General features: G+C 39.7%; 1 protein-coding gene across 1 annotated transcript in view; it reads right to left on the reverse strand.

Moving 5' to 3' along the window:
- Positions 1-16,711, reverse strand: part of Fnbp4 (formin binding protein 4) — a 34,450-nt gene that overhangs the window by 17,016 nt on the left and 723 nt on the right. The window contains exons 2-9 of the mRNA XM_027422613.2: positions 16,129-16,221; positions 12,109-12,245; positions 11,747-11,933; positions 10,897-11,044; positions 10,684-10,804; positions 6,994-7,335; positions 5,001-5,211; positions 1,075-1,199 (exon numbers count right to left, since the gene is read on the reverse strand). Coding sequence (XP_027278414.1) covers positions 1,075-1,199; positions 5,001-5,211; positions 6,994-7,335; positions 10,684-10,804; positions 10,897-11,044; positions 11,747-11,933; positions 12,109-12,245; positions 16,129-16,221 — 1,364 coding nt within the window. The remainder of the gene's footprint in view (positions 1-1,074; positions 1,200-5,000; positions 5,212-6,993; positions 7,336-10,683; positions 10,805-10,896; positions 11,045-11,746; positions 11,934-12,108; positions 12,246-16,128; positions 16,222-16,711) is intronic.

A 16,711-nucleotide genomic window follows, 5' to 3' on the forward strand; every position in this document is an offset into this window, starting at 1 on the left:
GGGTTTGTGGTAATATCACTATATGCATAGTCTCAAAACATCTTATTATATATAGTGATATGTACATATCAAAACACATGGCAAATATGGCAATTATATCATAAAATAGCTGAAGGGGAAATATAATGAATGATATTCCAATACTGTCAAATTTTACTTATGTTAGCCATAAGCTGAAGCCTTAAAATTGTATTTTTCCCAGTCCCTTCTACATGGTTGCACAATACAGAATACCATGCTATTTCTTCCCCCAAAAAATCACATTTCAAAAGGCACACTGAACCAACCAGACTAAAAATTTTAGGGAAAAAAAAAAAAAAAAAGGCTGTCTATACTCAAGAAACAGACATTTTTGGTCATAGTCCTCAATAGTGTAAGCCAAGTATGGTAATACAGGCCAATAATCCCAGCACTCCTGACGCTGAGGTTGGAGGATTGACCTACATGATGATGCTGTCTCTAAAGAACCATTCAAATAATCCTAACGTAGTATTATGTATTAGCAGCCCAGAGGTGATTTAACGTATATGGAGGATGTGCATTCAGTTATACACAAATACTACTTTGCTTTACAGAGAAGACTCCCACAGCTCAGATTGGGGTCCTGGTTATAAATCAATCCTCTGTGGATATCAAAGAATTTCATGAGGTTTCATATGCAAATAGAAACAACTCTGCCTTTGTTTAAAGACAAATATTTCACATAGGAATTAAATCTGTTCATCCTCTCAGTATTTGTAAACCCTGAAAAGCCTTTATTGGTAGGTCATTTCTTTCTAGCAAAGCAAGTATTTGTAATTTTCACACAATTTCTCAGATCATTTTTATTCCAGCCTTAATTGAAATCTTTTGTTCTAAAGAAATGAAAATTTTAGTTTAAATTTTAGTTTTGAGCACAATAAAACCTATGATTTGCTAACAGCAGTTACTAACAGTTTAATTAATAGCTGAACCTGTAATCCCAGCATTTGGGAGATGCAGGCAGGAGGACCCTGAGGGTCAGGCCAACCTGAGCTATAAAGTGAGACGGTCCCCATCCCCACCTCCCCAGTTATGTTCCACAAATAACCGTACTTTCAAATCCTGTTCTTCTTCTACTTTAGGCGCTATTTGGACTTTTATTTTCTCGGAAGATTCTTCTACTTCTGCCTCTTTGTCTGAATTTTCATCTACTTTTTCAGAATTTTCAGCACCCATTGCTGCAAAAAAAACAAAATACAAAAACCATGAAATTAAGCCAAAATAGACAAATGAAAGTTCCAAAACAGATTTTATTGTCTTTGCAGCAGAAAAATAGCTTTAGTTCTTTCTCTTGCCGGCTTTATCAAGGTTCTATTAACTTGTCCACCAGCACCCACAAAGGTATCCACGAAATCACAGTGCTCCGCCACTGTATTTACCTTACAGCTTCTGCTTTCTCTTTCCCATCTTTTCTTCCAGAAATAGCAACACTTCCATTTCTTTTTATTTTATTTTATTTATTATGTACACAACATTCTGCTTCCATGTATATCTGCACATCAGAAGAGGGCACCAGATCTCATAATGGATGGTTTTAAGCCACCATGTGGTTGCTGGGAATTGAACTCAGGACCTCTAGAAGAGCAGTCGGTGCTCTTAACCTCTGAGCCATCTCTCCAGCCCCCACTTCCATTTCTTACAAAAGCTAGATATCAAACCTGGAATACATGGGATTCTTTACCAAACTGGGTGGAATAGGAGGAAAACTTTTAAAACCAGAGCAGCATCAACTTCAGCTGCCAGGCATGAGGCGGTCATGCCTGTCGTCTAGTATTCTGGAAAACAAGGTAACAAGGATCCTGAGTTTCAGGCCCCTATGGACTACACAGCAATTTCCTGTCTCAAAACATCACCACCAGTGCCAGTCATGGTGGTACATACCTTTAACTCCAGCACTTAGGCTAAGGCAGGAGAATCTCTTTGAGTTCAAGGCCAGCCTGATCTACATAGGTCAGTACCAGGACAGTCAGAGAAACCCCCACCTCAAAAAACCAAATCACCACCACCAACACCCACCCAATTACCTCTCTGAAATGGCTAAGAACTACAGAGAATCAAGATTCATATAGCTGTCTACACCAATAGTCCCAGCTACTCTGGGTGGGGAGAGCAGAGGAGATGTTGAAGCAACCTGGCCAAAAGCCCTTCTCTCTCTTCACAGGGCTTCACAACTGACATGGTAGCACATACCCATGGCCCCAACACTTGAGAGGTGAAGGCAGGAAAATTTAGTTCAACACCACCAAAAATTACACAGGGAACTCCAGGCCAGACAGGGATACAATGCAAGACAGTTTATAAACTCTAAGATAAAACAAAAGTTAGAATATGATCTTATTTGTAGCCCAGGCTGGCCTGAAACCGCTGACCCTAAAACCTCTGCATCCTAAGTGTCAGAATACCCTTAGACTTTTTAAATTTTAATTAAAAATGTGTGTTGCCTGTGCATGTGCCACTGTACACATGTGGAGAGCAGAGAACAACTTTGTGAAGATGGTTTTCTCCTTCTACCTTTATATGGGTCCCAGGGCTTGAACTCAGGTCATGACTGCATTGTCGGGCAGTAAGTACCTTTACCCACCAAGCCACCTTGCCAACCCTTATTTTTTCTACATTTTCAAATGATATGAAACAAAATCTATTAGTCTGATTTATTAACTTATAGCAATCATATTTTAGAAATCGATCTAGTGACAGGCACAAAAATCAATTTTAAGCATCACTGTAATTCTGACTGGAAGACCCTGTAGAGCAATTAAACAAAATTTATCAAATTATACAGGTGTGAGCACTAAGTTCCCAAGACAGGTGGCTGTGAAGACTGTAGTGGACACCTGGTGACTGACCACCAAGTCATAGGACCTGAATGATGCTTAAAGGCTGCCCAGCAACTTGCTCAAGATTGGTGTAGGCAACTCACAGGCCACGGGGGTTGGGTGGGGCCACTGCACCACTAATGGGGGGTAGGACTAATCTTCCTATCTTCAAGCTGAAGGACTCTACAGATAGAAGACATAGTGACTTTGGAGTAAATTAGAGAGCAAGGCTGTAGTTTCTCCAATCTCTGGGAAAACATTTTTTTTAAAAAAGATTTTATTTATTCATTATGTATACAGTTATCTGCATGCATGCTTGCAAACCAGATCTTATTACAGATGGTTGTGAGCTACCAAGTGGTTGCTGGGAATTGAACTCAGGTCCTCTGGAAGAGCAGTCCGTGCTCTTAACCTCTGAGCCATCTCTCCAGCCCCGGGAAAACATTTTTGCAGCAGTTTCCCTTCAGATGATGGAATATTGATGATAATGTCATCAATATAAACAATGTCACTGGTCATCCTCTGGGACAGAATGAATGTTGTCTTAACATGTTTGTATAGGAGTAAATAGATAAAAGCTAAACCCCACCTAAAATATAACATGTCTGAATTTGTCGAGAGGACAAGACCATTAATGATTCATCTGTATCAATTAAAAAGTTTTGATGAACTCAGCATGCAGACACTGCTATAACATGCCTTGAGTATACCAACACTCACTCACATGCTCTCCCATTCCTTTTGTTTTGGCAGTTGGTAAGTTAATTTAATTTAGTGGTGAAACTTCTTTATTCCAGTCCCTCTCTAACTAGCTCTTGCTTGCTGTGTGCACGTGCATACTAGAGTCTCAGAAGCTGCCCTGTAGAACCTGTAGTGTCCCAATTAAAGTTGCTGACTTGGTCTTATTTGCAGCTTTTGTGTCATGTTTGCTTCTTGAATCTGATGGACTAGAGTATTTCTCCTTCCCCCTTTAATGTTTGATATCACCACTTGGTTCTAATTTATGTGCAGGGGTACTCTACCATATACCTCACATGAAGGTATTCCTGTGTGCAGAACATTATCTTCCTTTCACAAGGAAGATTAATGAAGAAAATCTTCGTATTTTGTATAAAAAACAAAATAAAATTTATATACTATAATATTTAAAAATACTTCAAATAAAAGATGAAATGCAATACACACATACATCCAAGATATGAATAACTACGAATCTATGTGTAGCAACACTAAAATGTGTATAAAGATACATGCAGTAGCATGTTTATTAGAGGAATATATATTGTTGAACACCTTGACAAATACATATAATATAGTGTGAACAACAGAAAGAACAAAGGAACTACAATTCGGCTTCACCTGTTATCAACCTTCCTACCTACAACCTTCCTACAAATGATCATTATTTTGATGGTGCCATTCATTCTTCAGTTTCATAAAGGACATATTGTCAAGCACAAACTTGTACCCATTTACTGACTTACAATGTACAGATCAGCGTGTGCATTTCTCCATGTCTTTTTTTTTGTTCAACACTACTGTCTCAAAAATTCATGTTGTTACCCATAATTACAGTTTATTCATTTCTGCACTGCTGCATAGAATTCCTTAATGAAAAGGCACAACTTATACATCTTACCTTTCCCACAAACATTTGGGTGGCCTATATTTTATTTTCATTAAAAACAAACAAAAATGGTCTGGAAGAGTGTATGTATGTAAAAAAGACAAAATGTATAGCAGGAATAGGAAATGAGAATAAGGAAAAAAGAAAAAGAAAAAAAAAAAAAGAAAAAGAAAAGGCTGAGACGATCTTATTTCCTGCTGTTGAATAAAGTAGCAATTCCTACTTTGTAACAGATGTAAGACCTGACTGATGTCAACCTCTCACATTCTTACATCTCTACAAGTAAACAAAAATCAAGAGATATGGAAGTAATCTTCATTTCTAGAATTTCATCAAATAATAAAAGCACCATCACCCTGCTATTGTGTAAGAAGAAACCCATGGAGGCTTATTACCCTACACAGTTCAACTCTAAAGTTTACTGTGTTCTAAGGATGTATGTAGGTCAGTGGTAATAAGGCTTCCTTGCCCGCCTCATTTCTTAGCACAAGAGACAGGGGTGTGGAGGGAATTAGTTTATGGAAAGCACAAATTACCAGTTTCTCCATTTTCTGGAGTCTCTCGTCCAGTTTTACTAGAACTTCGGCTGGTAGATTCTGGACTGGTAGCTCGAACAAACATCTTCCATTTTCCTCTTTTAGACATGAGTCTACGCATTCCATCCTGAGATGCTGGCTGGCTGATATCAGAACGTGGACTAGACCCTGACACACTACCATCTCCTTCTTCCAAGGCTCGTAACTCTGCCTACAAAGAATGTGTTAATAAAGTTAGCAAAACATTAACTACTTATCAGTGTTTAACCACTTTCCTTCATAGCTTAATATTATGCTCCACGCTCAACATTCTTCTGCTATTAATAAATGTTCATTCATGGGATTGGGAACTTATCCAGTGGTAGAGTGAAGCAAGCAAAAGGCCCTGGGTTTGGTCCTCAGCTTGGGGGCAGGGTGGGCACAAAATAATAAAAAGGCTAGGTAGTGGTGGTGCCACACACCTTTAATCCCAGCACTTGGGAGACAGAGGCAGGCAGATCTCTGAGTTTCAGGAAAGCCCAGTCTACAGACTGAGTTCCAGGCCAGCTAGGGTTACACAGAAAAGCCTTGTCTCAAATAAACAAACAAACAAACAAACAAACAAATGTTAATTCACAATGACAGTAACAAACTTTGATGGGGGGGGCACAGGTTCTAGAGTCACAAACATACAAGCCTTCTGACATATACACACATAATGGAAGTAGTTTTATTGGAAGGTCCCCTACAGATTCAAATCTTCAAACAAGGAAAGCTTCAGGTTACTGTTACTGACCCATGTTAGATCCTGCTTAGGGGCTGGAGAAATGATTCAAAGGTTAAGAACATTGGCTGCTCTTCTAGAAGTCCTGAGTTCAATTCCCACTAACCACATGGTGGCTCACAACTATCTATAGTGGGATCTTATGCCGTCTTCTGGCATAAAGTTGTACATGCAGATAAAGCACTCAAATACATTAAAAAAAAAATAAAATAAAATCCTGCTTCAAACTGGACTTTTTAGGACAGCAGCAGATGACTACCCCCAAAGAGGAGGGGGGAAAAAAAAAGGCAAAATCCCAAAGCATATAAAATTGGGTGTGGTAGAACATGTCTGTAATCACAGCATTCAGGAGAGTAAAGCCAAGAACATCACAAATTTGAAGCCACCCCTTATTGAAGAAAGACACAGGGAATAGTCAACTTAATTCTTCTATTATCTAACAAGACCTATTTATTGGTTGACAACTACCAAAAGTACCACCAGAAACCAAAACAACAATTCAGTAATTTGTTGGCTTATAAAAATTTAGGGAACTGGAGAGACGGTTCAGTAGTTAAGAACACCTGTTGCTCTTGCAAAGGACCTGGGTTTAGTTCCCAGCACCCACATGGTAGTTCACTATCATCTGTAACTGCAGTTCCTGGGATCTGATGCTCTTCTGATCTCTGCAGGCACTGGGCATGCATAAATGTACACAAAATACTCATACATATAAAAATCTTTAACAATAACCCAGTTGAAGAGATGAGCAAAAGTGAAGCCCCAATAATAGTTGTAAGTTGAGCACAACCATCTCTGAGCACAACAGTAATAAGGGGAAATATGTCCTTTAAATCTGTGATGCTTAATCACCATTGTCCACTTGACTGGCTTTGAAATAAGGGAGGACTCACCTCTAGGTATGTTACAAAGGAGTTTTTTCAAGAGAATTTTAACTAAGGGAAGACCCACTTTTAATGTGGGCAGCATCATGCCATGAACTGGGGGGTCCTAGAATGAATAAAAAATGGGAAAAGCAGCCAGCTGACACCAGCACTCGTCTTGACTTCCCGACTGTGGACATACACAATCCTTGCCCCAGGTAGAGCGATGCTCACCTACACTGGGATGGACTGTACCCTCAACTGTGATCCAAACCACATCCTTCTTTCTTTAAGACGCTTATATCAAGACATTTTGTCATGGCAAAGAGAAAGCTAACTAATTACAAAGAGATCTTCAGAACCTTACTTTTTTTCTTTCCAAGGCTAGCTCCAGCTCCAGAGTATCTTGCTCTTCTTCCTCCTCACTTTCTCCAGACTGAACAACACTGCAAAGGTCCTCCTGAGAAGGGTCTTCTAAGCTGTCCAGGGTAACTTCCTGTGCCTTTATGATCGTCCCAGTTTCTTCTTCTGCTGTGCTTGCTTCCTTAACCTCGGACACTGGATCTGCTTCTTTACAAATTACTTTTCTTCTCCATCTTTCTTCCTCCTCTTTTACTCCCTCAGGCAGTAAGGGAGCGAGCAATGCAGCTGCCACCCCTTTCCTCTCCTCCTCATTGTTGGAAAGGGCTTGGATTCCTTCATTCACTTCCTACAAAGAAAAAAGCACTGAGTCACAGCTCTCAAAAAAAATCCCTTGGAACATTCAATTATTTTTATTAACTAGCTTCTTAATTACTGAATATTCACAAAACACCTGTACCCTCAAATATTAGTATGTTATACCACAGTATGTACAAAAAGGAAACACTACTTTAGGAAGGCAGTGGGTGAACTACAATCTATTATCTTCTAGACAGCAAAGGGACAGCTAGTAGGAAGCAGAGACAGACACATCAGCATTTTGTCAACACAACGACTAGATAAATCTTTACCTTTCTCATCTGTAAGATGAAAAAAAGCTAATGTTTCAAAGGGAACTTAGAGGAAAATAAAGTATTTCTAAAATAAAATGTGTGTTTAAGCTGGGCATGAAGGTGCATCCAATTTGGGAGAAAGGAGGATGAGGAGTATAGAACTTAGCCTTAATAATACACCCTAATGATAGGCTGGACTACTATACAATCTCAGAACAAAATTGCTTGATTAATATATTTAAAGTGACCAGGTGGTAGTGGTTCACACCTTTAATCCCAGCACTCTGGAGGCAGAAGGCAGGTAGATCTCAAGTTCCAGGCCAGCCTGGTCTACAGAGTGAGTTCCAGGACAGCCAAGGCTACAGAGACCCTGACTCAAAACAAAAACAAACTTATTTCATCTATTGGAATACTTAACCTTCCTAGAAATGTAGATGGGGAGGGGGTCTCACAATACCCAGCTGGATTCAAACTTGGTATATAGCAAAGGCTGTCTTTGAAGCTGTACTTTGGGAATTAAGGATACAGCTTAACATGTGATGCCTACTAGGATCCTGAGAGGTGGGGTAGAGACGGGAGGTGGTGTCACTCTGAAAATCAAAATAAATTGTAATTCAATACACAATTCATAATTGTCTCTAAACCCTGTCTCAAAAAAATAACTAAATAAATAAATATTGTATGTAAAACTGGATATATAGCATTTGTGAGGAAGAGGTGGGGATATCTTTATGAGTTTGACACTAGCCTGGTTTACACAGTAAGATCCTGTCTCAAAAATAAACAAACAAATAAATGCAAGTCTATTATATGAAGGCCTGCAAGAAGTTTCAGTCAATAAAGGCACTTTCCAAAAAGTCTGACAAGGTGGGTATGGTAGTACACACCTTCAATCACAGCACTGAGGCAGAGGCATGTGGATCTCTATAGTTCTGATCAGCTTGGTCTACACAATGAGTTCTAAGCCAGCTAACACAACAGCGTGAAACCCTGTCTCAAAAATCCTAGAAGACAATGACTGAGTCTGTCTGGCCAGAGCCTACACAGTGTGAGAGAACTATATCAGTAAGTTGTCCACTGACCTCCATTCTAGCAACTAACGGTGCCAACCCCCCATAAATAAGTGTAATTTATAAAAAAAAAATATATGAAATTATCTTCAAGCTATATGTATATGAACCATAAATGAATTCTGTGTTCAGACTTTGGGACTATCCAGAAGAAATGTACATAAATTCAATTATTCCCAAAATCTTAAAAACATCAAAGCTGAAATATTTTGGATAAGGGCCATTCAATCTGAAGTAGTTTATATTTTAATTAAAAAAAAGATTTATTTATTTATTTATTATGTATACAACATTCTGCCCCCATGTATGCCTGCACACCAGAAGAGAGCACCAGATCTCATTACAGATGGGTGTGAGCTACCGTGTGGTTGCTGGGAATTGAACTCAGGACCTCTGGAAGAGCAATCAGTGCTCTCTTAACCTCTAAGACATCTCTCCAGTTCCTATATTTTAATTTTTTAAAAAGATTTTATTTATTTATTATGTATACAGTCTTCTGCCTGCATGCAGATCTCATTCAAGGCGGTTGTGAGCCATCATGTGGTTGCTGGGAATTGAACTCAGGACCTCTGGAAGAACAGTCAGTGCTCTTAACCGCTGAGCCGTCTCTCCAGCCCCACTATAATTTAATTTTTATAATTTATTTTTATACTTATTTTATTATTAATTCAATTAATAAAATAGTGATTAAATAGCCTAAATTATTTATAATTTAATTTAAATTTTAATTATTTGTGTATGTAAATGTAGGTGCCCAGAGGCCAGTTTGATCCCAGCAGAGCTGGAGTTCAGATGATTATGAGCCTCCTGATGTAGGTGCTGGAAGACTTGGGTTCTTTTTTTTTTTTTTTTTTTTTTTTTTGGCTTTTTGAGACAGGGTTTCTCTGTGTCTTTGAAGGCTGTCCTGGAACTTGCAGACCAGGCTGGTCTCGAACTCACAGAGATCCACCTGCCTCTGACTCCTGAGTGCTGGGGTTAAAGGCGTTCGCCACCAACGCCCAGCCTGACATGGCTTGCTGAACTCTCCAAATTTTTAAAGAAAGGGACCACTACCACCACCCACAAACTTATCTTGCTATGTAACTCAGGCTTACCTATCCTTGAGGTCTTCCTTCACTTACCACCTGCACACTGGGATTGCAAGTGTATGTCACCATACCTGACTTAAGGCAGTTATATCTAGTCCTTGGGTATGGGAAGTAGCTCTTAAAAGGAAATCCAAAATGAAAAGATGACTCTCAATTTCAGATGGGAGTCTGACACTGTCATCTTGGATGCTGTTCTGTACAGTCTGTGGAGTGGTCTTTCAGTTTCTAATAAGTAAGTTTAAGTATATAAGCAAGCACAAGAATAGCAAAGAAATGCCGGGCGTTGGTGGTGTATGCCTTTAACCCCAGCACTCGGGAGTCAGAGGCAGGCGGATCTCTGTGAGTTCGAGACCAGCCTGGTCTACAAGAGCTAGTTCCAGGACAGCCTCCAAAGCCACAGAGAAACCTGTCTTGAAAAACTAAAAAAGAAGCCAGGCTGTGGTGGTGCACGCCTTTAATCCCAGCACTCGGGAGGCAGAGCCAGGTGGATCTCTGTGAGTTTGAGGCCAGCCTGGTATCCAGAGCAAGTGCCAGGATAGGCTCCAAAACTACACAGAGAAACCCTGTCTCAAAAGGAAAAAAAAAAAAAAAGCCAAAAAAAGTTTTTAAAGGACAATGATACAAGCACATTGGTCTGAAATGGGGTGGAAACCCAACTCCAGAGCCAGCTTCTCAAATAGCACAAACAGCACATGACAATCAGTATAATGTACATCACAGCTGCTCCCATGTCCCTCTAAGATGGCTTAAGTAGTTTTCATGGCACTAAAATTCTGAATCACTACAGTGGTTAGTAACTTCTATAAATCTGATCTAACACACAGAAACAGATTAGGTAAAACTAAGAACACTTGTGCTGTGAAATACTATCATATCAAGTTCTTAAATTAGAAAATTAGCAAATGCAGTAAGTTATAATACTAACCTTTTTAACTTCTCGTTTGGCTATGACGGGTCCACTTTTATTACTGGAAACAGAAACAGTTTTCTCTTTCGTATATCCGTCTGTATTTACCACAAAACCAGCTTCAGTACCTGTTACAGAACTGGGGATGGGAGTGTCAAAAGACAAACAAAAGGTAAATACCCACAGCAGCTACTTTCTCCTGCATAATTTCTTCTTCAGAAATACCCTTACCTGGACTGGTAATGCTGTAATCCCTGCACCTGTGTGGCAAGATACTGGGGTAGCTCCCAAGTTACTTCATTTGTTTGTGTGTTCCAATAATAATAGCAACCTGTGTTCTCATCCCAGACCTCTTGCCAATCTCCCATCTCAATTTCCACTGTAAGAAAACAAAACGTATTTCAAATGTAAACTGTGTGTGTGTGTGTGTGTGTGTGTAGTTTATATTCCATATATATAGTCTTGACTTCTACCCCAAGACAGCTGTTAAAAGATAACAGCTTAATACAGGGTTCTCAAATCTGTATTGTGGAGTTTAACAACATCCCTAGCATATACCACACTAAGGAGAAACCCCTCTGCATTGTAATACCCTCAATTTATCTTTAGACATTACTAAATGTTCCCTGTAAACAACTCTTCCACACCAAAATAATTATTTTCTCAATAAAAACTTATTCACAGCCAGATGTAGTGGCACACACCTTTAGTCCTAGCACACAGGAGGTAGAGAAAGGTGGATTTCTGTGAGTTTGAGGCCAGCCTGGTCTACAGAGCAAGTTCCAGGATAGGCTCCAAAGCTACACAGAGAAACCCTGTCTCAAAAAGAAAAAAAATCCACTTTTGTGCACAGAATTAAAAGCTGTGTGATACTCAATAAAAATAAGTTTTCAAAACAATGGCTTTTATTACTCACCTGGCACAATTGGCTACTGGTAAAGACCATCACCCTATTGACTAGCTTCCCAATACTACATTTAAAGGCCAAAATTCCAAGTCCTAGAGCTAAAGCATCTAGCCTCACGCTTAGGAAGGCCAATGTCAAACTTTGAAGTCTTCTTGAAACAGCGACCACACTTACCTCCTGCCAGTGAACACTGAGTATCATAATGCCACCCTAGTGTCTGGGCTGGGTCGGTTCCATTTGATGAGGTGGAAGAAAGGGCAGCTGTTGCTGCTTCCTTTGGTTCTGGTCGAGGTGGAGTTGGAGGTGGAGCAGAAGCTACCACAGAAGCTGCAGGCTGAGGTGCTGTTATAGCATCAATCTCCTATAGAATAAAAACAGCAATAAATGACTGGGCATGGCGCTTACACATCAAATCCCTTAAGAGGCAGAAGTAGGATGATAGCTGCAGGTTTAAAACCAACCTGGTCTACATCAGGACAGCCGGGGCTACAAAAATACTATATCAAAACAGAGATGCAAACAAAAGCATCACTAACCGCTAGGAAGTTGGCCAGCGTACTATCAATGTCAGTTGACTGGTTTCCATTTGGCTCTTTGGATTGTGCTGTTTTTTCAGAAACATCACTCTCATCATCATCACTGTCAGCATAAGCACCAAGTAAGCACAGACCTCCTAGAAATAAAAAGGAAAACACACAAGGGCTAGAGATATATATTAGCAGTTAATAGCAGTTTAAAGACTAGAGAGTTCTCCCTTTTATTAGGTGTGGTATGGGTATATATATGAGGTCACATGTATATTCGGATACACATGCACATGTGTGCATAGAAGCCCTGAAACAGGATCTCTTATTAAACTTGGAGCTTGCTGTTTTAGCTAGACTGGCTACCCAACTTGTTCTTACTAAGGATTCCAACTTCTCACTGGAATTACAGGCAGGCTACTATTCCCACCCAATTTTCACAAAGGTTCTAGGGATCCCAATTTGACCTCATGCCTTAGCTAAGTGACACCCCCAGCCAAACCACGTGTTGGTTTTTTTTTTTTTTTAATTTGTTTATCATTTTATTGTATGCCTAAGTATTTTGGCTACATGTACATATTTGGTATTTGGCATGCTTGGTGCCCTCACAGAAGTCAGAAGGCATTGTATCCCCTGGAACTGGAGTTTCAGACAACTGTAAGCCACTATGTGGATTCTGAGAATCAAACCCAAATCCTCTGGAAGAGCAGCCAATATTTTTAATCCCCCAGCCATCTCTCCAGCCCTAACCACATGTTTTTTTTTTTTTTTTGGTTTTTGGATACAGAGTTTCCCTGTGTCTTTGGAGGCTGTCCTATAACTAGCTCTTGTAGACCAGGCTGGTCTCGAACTCACAGAGATCTGCCTGCCTCTGCCTCCTGAGTGCTGGGATTAAAGGCGTGCGCCACCAATGCCCGGCAACCAATGGCTCTTTAATTAAAGAGTTAGCATTTCATTTTCTTACAAATTAAAACTTAAATTTCAAAATCAGAATAATCATTAAATTAGGACTAGAATTACAGCTCAGTTGAAAACCATGTACTTACCTGGATCCAATTCTAATAACTAACACACACACCATGCTGGGCATGGTAGCATAAGCATTTATTCTCATCACAAAGGAAACTGAGGCAAAATGATCTTAAAAGCTGGGCATGACATGTGTCTTAAATCCCAGCACTCAGGAGGCAAGGGCCAACTGATCTCTGTGAGTTTCAGAACAGCCTGGTTTACATAAAGAGTTCTTAGACAACCAAGGCTAGTGAGATCCTGTCTCAAAAACGAAACAACACACGGAAAAGGGGAAGAGGGAGGGGTGCAAATACAATGTCTTCATGTGTGAAATCCTCAAAAGTAAAAGATTATTTAAAAAAATACTAAGACCACAAAGAATAACATTAAACCACCACAGATACAAATTATAATATCCCTCAAGGGGTCAGGCCCAATGGCACACACCTATAATCATAGCACCTAGTTCAAAGCCAGAATGGATTACACAGCAAATTCCATGCCAGCCAGAGCTATATAATGTGGCCCTGTTTCTACCCCCACCAAGTCCTTCAGGATAATAAAGTCAATCTATACATACTTGATAACCTCCCCAAAACATACCATGGATCACTGAACCTCACTCTCTCAAAGTAACAAAATTTGGTTATTAAATATCTATTCAAGCGAGGTGTTGTACATTTCTGTTATTTGAGCACTTAGGAGCTAAAACAGGACTGAACTTTGGGATCAAGGATGGACTACCAGACTTCTAGGACATTCTGAACTATAAATGGTAGCTCTGTCTCAAAAGTTGAAATACCTCAAACACCTAAGCCAAAGTATAGCAGTTTAAACAGATTTTCTAAGTAAAAACAAAGCTATTAGTGATTACTTCTCAAACTGAAAGGTGCATGAATTAAAGTGCATTAAGACAAATATAACTGGGCTGGGCATAGTCCTAGCACATGGGAGGCAAAGACAGCCAGATCTCTGTTTGAGACCAGCCAAGGCTACCAAAGCAAGAAACTCACTCTCTCTCTCTCTCTCTCAAAAAAATCAAACAAAGATCTCATCTTAGACTAATAATAAAGTTTCTGTAATGATATTTAATATTAAAATATTTTAATCTGTGCTTGACAGATAGCTGTTCTTCCAGAGGATCAGAGTTTAGTTCTCAGCACCCATGTTGGGCAGCTCACAACCACCTGTGTCTCCAGCTTTGTGGGATCTAACATCCTCTTCTGGCCTCCTCAAGCTCCCACACATTGCACTTACATAGACACATACCTATAAATAAAAACAGAAAATGTAAAAATAAAATTACTCTTAAAAGACATTTTACTAGGGGGCTGGAGAGACGGCTCAGTGGTTAAGCGCTCTGGCTATTCTTCCAAAGGTATTCATTCATTCATTCATTCATTCATTTATTGGTTTTTCGAGTCAGGGTTTCTCTGTGGCTTTGGAGGCTGTCCTAGAACTAGCTCTTGTAGTCCAGGCTGGTCTCGAACTCATAAAAGATCCACCTGCCTCTGCCTCCCTAGTGCTGGGGTTAAAGGGTGCAACTCCACCACCCGGCGTCTTCCAAAGGTCTTGAGTTCAATTTCCAGCAACCACATGGTGGCTCACAACCATCTGTAATAAGATCTGGTGCCCTCTTCTGGCCTGAATGTATACATGCAGGCAGAACATTGTATACATAATACGTAAAGCTTAAAAAAACTTTAATCTTCAATACATGTAAAATACAGAAAACAATCTTGCTGTTTTAATGTCTGAAATAAACATACATATATAATTTATATTAATTTATATATAATTTAAGAAGATATATATGTAAAATTTAATACCCCAAGCAATTTAGGTCTATAGTAGTAGACATATTTTATAGATGAGTAAGTTTCAGCCCAACAACTGTCATGAGTGAAAGTTAGAATAATGATTTGAACTCAGGTTTGCCAATATAACCATTGCCACAAATATTACAGCACAATAGGACTGCCAACTGTATGGGGTGGGGGATATTTGAAAAGGAATTTTCAGCTTCACAAATATTTAATTGGTACCAACCAAGGCAGTGTTAAATGAGTGGGGTGTGGTGGAGCACACCTGTAATAACTATAGTACTTTGGGAGGTAAAGGCAGGAGTTAGCAATAGGTCAAAGTCAGCCAGCCTCAGTTATATACAAGGTTTTAGGCCAGCCTGGACCATGAATCACTGTCTGAAAAGAATGACAACAAAAACCATAACCAACCGAATAAATAAATCAATAAATAGTCAAAATGAAAAATAAGGCATAATTGGTGCCCCTTAAAAACACCAAATGGCCAAAAAACTTGTAGATAAATGGCTCAGTTTGTAAAATAAATTTGGACTTGCATTCAGATCCCTTGTACCATGTTTTGGCTGATGCAGTCATCTATAACCACAGTGCTGGGAGTGAAGTGGAGTGGTACAGAAAAGTACCACTTGGAGAGGGGGGGGTTTGTCTAGCCAGCCTAGCTAAAGTTCAGGATCACTTGAGACGCTCTGACTTAAAAATAAACAAGTTAGGTGGTACAGCCTTAGAAGCATGCAATCTTGTCTGCCTGTGTGTGTGCACACATAGACAAACCGATTTGGGGTATAGCAGTAACTAAATAAGCCGAAAATAAACAAACATCCTTGTTACTTAAAGTTTGTGGTGATGTACGCCTTTAATTCCAGCAACTCAGGAGGAAGGAGGATCTCTTTGAGTTCGAGGCCAGCCTGGTCTACAGAGCAAGTTTCAGGACAGGCTCCAAAGCTACACAGAGAAACCCTGTTTCAAAATACCAAAATTGTTAATCTATTTTTCTGTAAGACTGGAGCCCAGAGGCTTGCATCTTTGAAGCAAATAAATACTCTACCACAACTCCAACCCCAGAAACACTTTAATTACTTTTTACGGGAAACCGTAAATTAGCAACACAACCATCCAACAGACAATCCAGGCACACACTCAATTTTAACTTAATGAAAGAAATTTTAGAGAAGAGTAAAAGAACAACAGAAACCTGTACCTGTTGCCTTAACGGCTGTGGGTCTGGTGGTCATGACTGGTTTGGGAGGGTTCTGAACAACTTTGGGAACCTCCACCACCACTTCCTGTTCATCTATATTTGAAATGAACAAAAGGAAACGGCAGTGAGTCGGTGGACCAGAGAAAACACGAGAGGCAGAGACAAAAATAAAAATCTGACCTTTCAGGCCTGGATTTCACCAACTTACAAAACCAAAACCAGTGTGTATCACTGGTCCAAACTCGGGGGGGGGGGGATCTAGAATCTTCCATTCATTTAAGTGACATCGACAGTAACCTGAACATTTATATGAAAATGGCACCTGCAATACTCAACAATTAAAACGCATAAATAAATCTGTAGGTTTCCACACAGTATGTTCTTGCTACTTGATAATGGTACAGCTTCTCCCGCATCTACACCCGGTAGGAATTGTTACTCCTAACCCAAATACAGTTCCAGGGAAACCCACAGGCTTTGTTACTTTTCTACAAGTCGGCGGGGGGGTGGGGGCACCGATGCTTTGTCTGGCATAAAGAAAAAAAGGGTTTGTTTCCTTCTAAAGAGTGGCTGTCTCAATTTC

The sequence above is a fragment of the Cricetulus griseus genome, chromosome 6 (genome assembly GCF_003668045.3).
Source record: "Cricetulus griseus strain 17A/GY chromosome 6, alternate assembly CriGri-PICRH-1.0, whole genome shotgun sequence".
Lineage (NCBI taxonomy): Eukaryota > Metazoa > Chordata > Mammalia > Rodentia > Cricetidae > Cricetulus > Cricetulus griseus.